At 38.7% G+C, this 10,862-nt stretch overlaps 1 protein-coding gene across 1 annotated transcript; it reads right to left on the bottom strand.

Moving 5' to 3' along the window:
• Positions 1 to 2,651: 2,651 nt before the first annotated feature.
• LOC118749838 lies at positions 2,652 to 3,401 on the bottom strand. The gene has a single exon (XM_036484617.1). It carries the CDS (start codon positions 3,399 to 3,401, stop codon positions 2,652 to 2,654), a length of 750 nt encoding a protein of 249 aa, XP_036340510.1.
• Between the last annotated feature and the right edge of the window lie 7,461 nt (positions 3,402 to 10,862).

Raw genomic sequence — 10,862 nt, 5'->3', positions numbered from 1 at the left:
TTTTACTATTGCGTAGTCTAGCTGCAACTCTTTTTCAGTCTGTTCAAGATGTGCTACCAGGGAAAGACATAAGCTTTTTCGTGTGATTTCTTGAGATAAATGGCGCAGGGCCCTTGTGCCATTTGACAACGCTGCTAGTTCTACCAAAAATCCTTCCATGTCATAGTAGATATTTAGGTTGATATGGCTGTTGAGTCTATTCTTTCAAAATGAATGCCAAGCCTTGATCCAAATCGCTTATTTTGAAGTTCAGCTCCTAAAGCCAATGGTAAGATGAGTAAGGTAATCAGAAGTGTAGCAAGTCCTTGGTGTAAGGAAGGATTATTCCTCCTTGATGGAATTTTGTCTTCCTCAAGCAGATTGTTGCGTGACGGTCGCTCTGTGGCATCATTTGTTTCCTTGGGCAAGGGTATAAGCCGATGAATAGGCCTCTTGCAAGTGCCACTACCAGTTTTTACATCAGCCACTCTCACTACACCGTCGTTTCCTTCATATACATTGATGATTCTTCCTAATGGCTACTGCAGTACCGGTGCGTTGTCTACTTTGATGATCACCATGTCACCTACGTTGATGTTGTTGTGTTGTGCCTTCCACTTATTTCGCAGCTGAAAGTCCGATAAATATTCGCGGGACCACCGATTCCAAAACTCGCGTTCGAGGTGAGAAACAAGTTTCCATCTTGTTAATAAATTTGTTTGCTGTGGCCTACACGTTGGATCAACTTGGGCATTAAGGGGTTCTCCTGTGAGGAAGTGGCCTGGAGTTAAAACTGTTAGATCGATAGAATTGTCGGACATTGGGCTGATTGGTCTGGAATTTAGGATTCCTTCCACCTCGATGATTACCGTGTCCAATTCTTCATACGTTAAGGACGCTGTCGAGGTGCTTCTTATTAGTAGATGCTTAGCTAAGTTTACCGCTGCTTCCTATAAACAGCCAAAATGTGGAGTCCTAGGAGGTATAAAATGAAATGCACTGCACTGCTTTACCATTGATTCTCGTGATGAGTTTCCATAAACAACGTCAGTAAGTTCAGAAAGCTGGTTTATCGCGCCTACAAAATTAGTTGCGGTGTCACAATAAATTTTGACAATGTCCTCTTCGGCTTATAAGTCATTTTAAGGCACCAATAAATGCATCCGTCGTTAAGTCGCTGACTAATTCCAAATGCACTGCCTTTGTGGCAAAACAGAAAAATACCGCTACATAGGCCTTTTGTGGTTTCTTTTCCCTTATTTTGAAGAGAACCCAAAATGGCCCGCAGAAGTCCACGCCTGAGTTGATGAATGGTTTTGCTGGAGTTACTCTTGTTAAAAGCAAGCTCCCCATAATTTGACTCATTAGTTTTGGCTTAGCTTTGGTGCATCTTACACAATTGATCGCGTCAGAAATTTTCCCTTAATAGGCCAAAATCTTTGCCTTGTGTAAGCTAAGAGCGCTTGAGGTCCACAATGACGGTTTTCTTTATGAATCATTTGTACTAGTAATTTGGCGAGTGAATTGTTATGTGGAATTAACATAGGGTGTTTGGCATCGTATGCAAGTTCTGATGCTTGTAGACGCCCTCCAACTCGGATAATGCCATTATTGTCCAGAAACGGTGACAGGCTGCGGAAATAACTGTTTTTGCGAACTTCTTTGTATTTTTAAGGTGCTTAAGCTCTTCCTCAAAGTCCAATTGCTGCATTGTACGAATGATTACCACAATCCAATTCGTGTACGGCCAAGGAAATATCTGACTGCCGCGATTGGTTTCTGGCCTGGTTGATAAATCTCAGCATGTAGCCTATCACTCTTTGTAATGTTTTGAAAGAGCCATTGTGTCGAATGCTATAAAGTACGCTTCCTTCATGTCCAGTGGTTGCAACAGCGACTGATGTCACCCTTTTCTGTTCCATGTTGATACCTTCGTCGATTACTGATAATGCCTTGGAATACTTTGAAGGCCAAGTGTCTTCTTTACCAAGTAAGATTGTTGGCCCATAAAACCACATATTGCAGGTTTCTAGTCTCCCCGGCGGCAGTCCTCGTGATATAATGTCAGCTGGGTTGTCTTTTGAGCTTATATGCCGCCATTATTCAGCGGTAGTGTTTTCATGAATAACAGCTATACGGTATGCTGAGGATGAGTTAATTCCAATGCCAACACGATTTGTGAATCAGTCCAAAAGTATGTAGCCACATCGTCCAGCTTAAGGTCTGATTTGACCCTTGTAGTTAGTTGAGAACCCAGTACTGATGCACAGAGCTCAAGCCGAGGAATAGTTTGCCGTTTCAAGGGTGCCACACGTGATTTTGCATAGAGCAGCCTTACTTGTACACGTCCTTCATCCATCTCGGATCTAGTGTAAATCGCAGCACCATACGCCTTTTCTGATGCGTCAGAGAAGACATGAATTTGAATTTTTGCTAAGATGTATCCTTCAAACACGTGCCGTGAAACTTGCATGTTGTCCAATTTTTGCAAATCATTTCGAAATGTGGTCCATCTCTCATTCAAATCGGCTGGTAATGCTTCATCCCATGTCAGTTTCAGTTGCCAGAGATCATGAATAAACATTTTTGCCATGACTACAATTGGTGCTAGTAACCCCAACGGATCGAAGAGCCTTGCAAGATCGGCGCTGACTGAGCGTTTCGTTGCAAGACTACAGCTCCCAAGGCATACCTTTACGCAGAATCGAATTAGGTATCCATGTTAACCCCAACGTTTTAATAGTTTGATTGATGTCATTGTCAAAGTCTATGTCAACTTCTTGTTCCTCCATGCCAACATTTTGCAGTAATTGTGAGTGATTGGCGCACCATTTTCTTAGGTTAAGACCACGTTGTTTTAAAATGTGTATCAGTTGCTGTTGGATTTCCATCGTCGTAGTTAAGCTGTCTGACCCACCAATTCCGTCATCTACATAAAAATTGTCCTGTAGAAACTCATCACCAAGAGGATATTGTAATGCATTTTCTTTTGCAATTTTCTGCAAACATTTGTTGGCGAAATATGGTGCAGATTTTGTCCCATATGTGATTGTATTTAGCTGATAATGCTTTATTAGTAGGCTTGAATCCTTTCGCAAGATGATAAGTTGGAATTTGCGCTCGTCCGGTTGAATGAGAATCTGTCGATACATTTTTTCTACATCTGTGGTGAAGACGAACCTGGGCAAACGGAAGCGAAGTAAAATGGTGGAAAGCTCGCTCTGAACAGTGGGTCCGGTATACATGAGGTCGTTCAAAGACATGCCAGTGGACGATTTTGCTGATGCGTCGAACACCACACGTAATTTTGTAGTGCGGCTTTGGGGTCTCACAATGCAATGGTGAGGAATGAAGTAGCTAGGTTTAATGATGGAATCAATATCCACTTGCGTCATGTGCCCCAAGTTCTCATATTCCTCCATAAATTGTACATATTGATTCTTTGTCTGGAGCGATTTTGCCAGTCGACGTTCTAAGGCCAGGAATCGATTCTACGCCATCGCATAGGATTCCCCTAAGGCCTCCGGATTTTCATGGAATGGTAGCCTTACCATGAATCTCCCATTTTCATTGATGAGTATATGTTGTGCGAAATGAGCTTCGCACTGTTTTTCTGCTACGGAATGTTGTTTTCTTACGGTTGCAACATCCTCAAGTTCCCATAATCGAGCAATGGCTGCATCTAAATTGATGTCATCGTTGGTACAGATTCCACATATTGCATTTGAGATGTAGTTGCCACCAACTTTTCCCGCGATGATCCATCCCAGCACTGTATTTTGCAGTATGGGTAGGTCATCTGACAGTTTGATTTGCCCTGCTGCCATCAGTTGGTGGTAGAATTCCGCCCCCAACAATATATCAATTTTGTCAGGACGATTGAATGATGGATCGGCTAACATGATGTTCTCAGGTATTTGCCATTCGTCGATCTTGATTTCTTGCGATGGCTGCGGGGATATAATCTGCGGCAATACCGCTGCCTCTAGCCGCGTTGTAAAGTTGTTGATCCGAGTCTGTAGCGCCACATCTCTGTAGGGAAAACACGAACTAGTGAACCAGATTTCTAGTTCAATGAGTACAGGGTACTCATTTAAAAGCGCAAAACTCTCGCAAACTGGGCAAACTGTGCAATTTAAAACCCTCGCAAATGAAATGTCAAAATTTGTATGGAAAGCTATTTGCACAAAAAGGGCAAGTTTGCGTGGAAAGTTTGTCGCGCAAATTTGCGCAGTGTGATGTGCAACCCTCAATCAACTATTTTGTTTAATTTAATTTTGATTTGTGCTCAACGCTTTTTCATAAGACTTAAATATTTTCTTAAATTCGAGTTTAAATTGTTCATATTTATAAATTGAGCATTGTCAAATAATTAAATGTCTGAAATTGCACAGAATATAAAATTTTCCTCATGAAACACACTGCGCAAAGTTGCCCAATTGCCCAAATATGAAAGTTGCGCGAATAGATGAGTACCCTTATTATCACTTTCTCACTAAATTTATTTAAAAATGCAAGCCACCGGAGCTACCTTTTTTAAGAAAAGACAAATTAATTTTTTTTTTTGCAATCCAGCAAAGCTACCTTAATACAGCCAGTCAATAAAGTTTAGGTACAACGAATTTTGTACAATACGGGCAACTATTTTTTAAATATTTTAGTTTTCGGTATTTTTTTTATAAAAATATGGTCAATTCTACAACAAAATCCCCAAAAATCAGAGTTCTAAATCTTGTGCAAAATTTAAGAAAATTCTGCAAAATTTCATTAAAGTAATTCACTTTCTATTTACGCTCTCTACAAAAAGTTGAGTTTACAGTTTTTTAGCCCATTCAATTTTAGTATAATGAAGTGCAAGTATGAGGAAGCTAGGACTTACCAAACAACACCAAAAAATTGCTCTAAATATCAATGGTAAGTCCTAGCTACCTCAAACTTGCACTTTGTTATACTAAAATTGAATGGGCTAAAAAACTGCGTACTTAACTTTTTTCTAAAGAGTGTAAATTGCAATATTTGGATGGAAATTTTCGGAGTTTTCTTTAATTTTACATAAGGTTTGGAACTCTGATTTTTGGGGTTTTTGGTGTAGAACTAACCATATTTTTATAAAAAATTAGGGAAAAATAAAATATTTAAAAAATAGTTGCCGGTATTGTAAAAACTTCGCTGTACCTAAACTTTATTGACTGACTGTATATCTTATTTAAGTTAAGTACGACAAAAACTTTCGAAGTACCTCATATACATATAAGCTTAAAAAGAACTGAATTTACTTAAAAATCCATATGCTTAAATTTAGACAAGTAAGACAAAGTGAACTAATATTTTTACTTTTAAGCAGAACGCACTTTTGTTTTTTACTTACTACTTAAGTTTAATACTACTACTACTACTAATGTGGTTTATAATTTTTTAATAAATGCGTTTAAACATTTGTGATGGTATTGTCCTTCCTTCAACCGATCGTATTTAATATAAAAGGGAAATGTTTCGACAAGCCTGATTAGAAATATATTTCTAAGGTGACGAATTTATAACAGGTTGGGAACTACATATAAAAAATGGATGCAGATCGAACTAGATCTCATCTGTCGAATTAGGAACTGGTTTGGAACTAAACAAAAGGGGATGCAAAACGAACTAGATCTCATCTGTCGAATTTGGAACTGGTTCGGAACAAGAGCCAAAGGGATGCAACGGGGGACAATTGACACTTCCTAGGACATCGTAATGTTAAATTCGCCAGTGCATGCAAAAGAGAATTAACGCGTACTAGTCATGGTTCCAAACGCACTAGAACTGAACCAGTTCCGCACTAGTTCGTTTCCCTACAGAGATTGACTCGATGCTGTATCTTAGTACTCCTCGACCCGATGCCACTAATGGAGATTGATGATGGTTTAGCTGAGATGCCAAGACGTTTAACCAATCGTTCAGTCACAAAATTAACTTGTGAGCCTGAATCGAGAATTGCCCGACACTGCACTTCTGTTCCGATTCCTCTAACTTTCACCATGGCAGTACTGAGTAGTACATATGTGTTTGACTTTGTGTGCTTTGCGGTGGTAAGTGACGCTGCTTCGTCTTTTGATGGCGTTGATTTGCGATTCGTTGCCTTGTGTTGAAGTGGCTACTGATGTAATGTCTTTGCCCACATCCTTTTTGGTTTTAGGCAATTGTGGCAATATTTCTGCTCTTGTATGAACTGAAAACGTGCCGATGGAGACTGTTGTAAAAATTCCTTGCAAGAAAATAATGGATGTTTTCCTTTTTTGTACATGCTGCAAGTGTCATTTCTATGACCTTTGGATGTGACTGAAGTGAACACCTTTGCAGTTGAGCTTGTAGATTTGTCTTTGCCAATCATCGCTTCCATGGATTGAAAGTGTTTCTCCACAAATTGCAGGAATTCCTTGAGTGTTTGTACCTCCCGTGGCTTTGATAACGATTGTTCGTACCGCAAAGGAGTCGGTTGATCCAGTTTCTTTAGTAGAAGGGGGAGCAGAAGTGGATCCCATGTTGATGTGTCTATCTGCAAATTTTGCAATGCTAATAGACATTCTTGTGTTGTGTCATGCAGTTTTTTGACATTGTCCATTGATGTGCTTCCAGGTGTAGTAGTTAGCTCATGTACTAACTTGCACACCAGCAAGCGTTTGTTGTTGTAACGCTCCAGAAGCATGAGCCAAGCTGCATCAAAATTCTCTCCTGTTGATGCGAAATGTTTCTGAACTTTTGAAAGAGGTTGATTTATTACCAGTTGCGAGAATAGGTCATGAAATTATTGCCATTTTAAATAGGTGCCATCGAATTTTGGAATTATTATCTTCGGCAATGAAATGGATTGCAGTTTAATCGGAAGTTGGTTTGAAGATCGCTCAGTATGGGAGTCACTTTTAGCTGCTTGCAAAGTACTCCATACCTTTTCTTCAAGTGAAATGAAGTTATTGACCTTGTAGCCCTGCTCGATTGGGTTGTCGAACATCTCATATATCCTGAAGTGAATGGTTTCTATATTTTCCCACAGCTTATTAATTATTGGAACACATTGTGGTGAAACGTTGTCTTTCAGTAACCGTCGCAACGAGACCATCATTACCCCTTGTCTGCGAACTAGTTTAGTGTACTCGTTGGAAGCTGCCTGTTTGGTTCCAGTATCACGCCGTGCTTCTGTGTTGACTTTTGAAGCTGAAGCATCATGTTGGTACGTACTTCCTTCATCAGTCATTAAGCGCAATTCTCTCGTCGGGGTTTGAGCCAATTGAAGCACTGCGGACTCGAAAATCTCCTTGTACTGATTTATAATTTCCATTATATTGTTATAGTAGTCCTTTGTAAAGTAGTCGTGATCCAGCTGGGGGTTTTAAAGCAGTCGAAGTTTGTTGTCAGTTGTTTCAAACTTCGACCACTCGCTGTCCAGCCTTCTCAATCGTTCTTCGTAATAGCTGACTTACTGCTTCCGGGATTGCGGGTCCTTTTTAAAGTTTCGGACAATTGATTCAATATTGCCGCCCGTTTCTCTTTGTTGTCTGGCCAAATCCTCGAAACGATACATTTTTCATTCTTTTAGTTTAGTTTTGTGGCTCCTTATGACCACCAGAATGTTCAGAATAATAGCGATTACGCCAAGTTCGAACACTGTTGTTTTATTGAATTAATGATTACGTTTTCATACAATCTAAATGCTTAGGTGGACCTGTAGGGAAACGAACTAGGAACTGGTTCGGTTGTAGTGCGTTTGGAACCATGACTAGTACGCGTTAATTCTATTTTGCATGCTAGCGACTGGCGAATTTAACATCGCGATGTCCTAGGAAGTGCCAATTGTCCGCCGTTGCATCCCTTTGGCTCTAGTTCCGAACCAGTTCTAAATTCGACAGATAAGATCTAGTTCGTTTTGTATCCCTTTTCCTATAGTTCCGAACCAGTTCCAAATTCGACAGATGAGATCTAGTTCGTTCTGCATCCCCTTTTCTTTAGTTCCAAACCATTTCCTAATTCGACAGATGAGATCTAGTTCGATCTGCATCCATTTTTTATAGTTCCCAACCTGTTATAAATTCGTCCCCTTAGATCTACATTTCTAATCAGGCTTGTCGAAACATTTCCCTTCTATATTGAATACGATCGGTTGAAGGAAGGACAATACAATCACAAATGTTTAAACGCATTTAGTAAAAATTTATAAACCACATTAGTAGCAGTAGTAGTATTAAACTTAAGTAGTACTTAAAAACAAAAGTGCGTTCTGCTTAAAAGTAAAAATATTAGTTCTTTTTGTCTTACTTGTCAAAATTTAAGCATTTAAAGTAAATTCAGTTCTTTTTAAGCTTATATGTATATGAAGTACTTCGAAAGTTTTTGTCGTACTTAACTTAAATAAGATATACAGTCAGTCAATAAGGTTTAGGTATAGTGAACTTTTTACAATACCGGCAACTATTTTTTAAATATTTTATTTTTCCCTAATTTTTTATAAAAATATGGTTAATTCTACACCAAAAACCCCAAAAATCAGAGTTCCAAACCTTATGCAAAATTAAAGAAAACTCTGCGAATTTCCTTCCAAGTATTGCAATTTACACTCTTTAGAAAAAAGTTAGGTACTCAGTTTTTTAGCATATTCAATTTTAGTATAACAAAGTGCAAGTCTGAGGTAGCTAGGACTTACCATTGACATTTAGCAATTTTTTTTGTTGTTTTGTAAGTCCTAGCGTCCTCATACTTGCACTTCATTATACTAAAATTGAATGGACTAAAAAACTTTTTCTAGAGAGCGTAAATAGAAAGTGAATTATTTTAATGAAATTTTGCAGAATTTTCTTAAATTTTGATTTCTGATTTTTGGGGATTTTGTTGTAGAATTTACCATATTTTTATAAAAACTTACCGAAAACTAAAATATTTGTTTTTGTTATTTTTATGCCTTATAACAATTATATTCAACATTTTTTATTGAGCTCGAGGCCGTTTTTTAATGAAAATTTATTGTGGAAAAGCAACAATAATTTGAAAAAATGGTAGAAGTGATAGCTATTTCGGAAATCACCACATTTCCTCATCAGACTTCTTTCAGTAGGATTCGAATCGAGAATCCCACTGAATCAGCCAGTTGCCTATGCACCGTGCTAAGTACGCCTTGTAAATTATCGTTTGCTTTTTTCCACTATTTTCATTTTTGTTATGCCAACGCAATCAGCGCAGCTATTCCGCTGCAATTCACTTGATCATGTGGTTGTTGGTATTGTTGGTTTTTGCTAATAATTCTATTTTTAGAATGTTTAACTTTTAGGTGTGCTCGTCCTTAAGTTATTTGTTTTTGTTATTTTTTTGGCCTTATAACAATTGTATTTAACAATTTTTATTGAGCTCGAGGCCGTTTTTTAACGAAAATTTATTGTGGAAAAGCAACAATAATTTGGAAAAATGGTAGAAGTGATAGCTATTTCGGAAATCACCACATTTCCTCATCAGACTTGTATTGTAAAAAATTCGTTGTACCTAAACTTTATTGACTGACTGTATTAAGGTAGCTGTGATGGATTGCATAAAAAAAATTAATTTGTCTTTTCTTAAAAAAGGTAGCTCAGGTGGCTTGCATTTTTAAATAAATTTAGTGAGAAAGTGGTAATTATTTTGACACTTTTTTTTAAATGCCTCTTTTTCTGCAACTGCATTGCCTTTCTCAATTGTCCTTCAGGATCTTGGCCTTTGTTTATGGAATCGCTAAGTATAATGATTGTTAAGCAACTCAAAAACTATACCAGCGTGATTACCAACGTATCCTTTTGAGAGGTAGCCGCACCCTTATAAAAGGAATAAGACCCAAACTTTTCAGGTAAAAATTTCAGTAGGTTGCGTCTTTATGGCCTTTTCAATTTTATAAATTATCAATATTTTTAAGTGGAAAAATAAAACTGAAAATTAATGATAATCTCTGCGCGAAAAAATAAAAATTATAAAATAATCATTATTTGTTTGAGCGTAAAAATAAAACTCAATAATAATTCATAAAATAATTATTAAATGCTGATTTAATATATTTTACTCATAATGATTACCTTCCCTGCTTTTAAAATTTAAAATAGAATAGTTTCACTACTTTTGGACTGGTGCGGAACTAGTTCGTTTTTGGCGAAAAAGAATTAGTACTGAACTAGAAATCTGGTTCACCAGTTCATGTTTTCCCTACAGGGGATGGTTCCGTGCGCAGAAGTGGAAAATTTTGACTGCCATTCACCTGGGAGTGACCAGAAGCGATTCTTGTGCGTACGGTTCAAATCGCAGCTCACAACGTCCTGATATTTATATCCACGTATCCTCTGTGTAGCAACCGAACACCCGTTTGGGAGCGATCTAAAGTGAGAAGGCGTAAAATTTCGCGTGCGCTGGGTTTGGGTCCGGCCACGTTAAAACCCCGCCCAATGAAAAATAAAAAAACAGCCTCGGATGAGACCCCCATTTTCTGATGACCACGGCAAACGTATAAAGGACTATGATTTAAGGGTATCCGGACCCTTAATGGGGAAAGTGCTTCTGCCCGGCTGGTTGATGCCCGCGGGAAGACAAAGGCTGACATCACCGCCATCCCAGAAATGCGATGGACGCGGCAAGGAAAACTAAGCGTGAAGCCTTGTGACGTCTAATACAGTTGCCACGTAAAGGAGCGCAAATTCGGTGTTGGATTCGTGGTAGGAGAGAGGCTTCGTCGCCGAGTACTGGCGTTCACCCCGGTGAACGAACGTCTAGCCATAATCCGCATCAAAGCTAGATTCTTCAACATCTCGCTCATCTGCGCCCACGCCCCGACGGAAGAGAAGGATGATGCGTCCAAGGATCTCTTCTATGAGAGCTTGGAACGTACATATGAGCGCTGCCCC

The sequence above is a fragment of the Rhagoletis pomonella genome, unplaced genomic scaffold (genome assembly GCF_013731165.1).
Source record: "Rhagoletis pomonella isolate Grant_MI unplaced genomic scaffold, Rhpom_1.0 Rhpom_scaffold_00065, whole genome shotgun sequence".
Classification (NCBI taxonomy): Eukaryota; Metazoa; Arthropoda; class Insecta; order Diptera; family Tephritidae; genus Rhagoletis; species Rhagoletis pomonella.
This window is presented reverse-complemented; position numbering and strand designations above follow the sequence as displayed.

Coding starts and splice junctions, on each gene's coding strand:
- LOC118749838 (XM_036484617.1), bottom strand. CDS start 3,401: ATGGAGGAATATGAGAACTTGGGGCACATGACGCAAGTGGATATTGAT.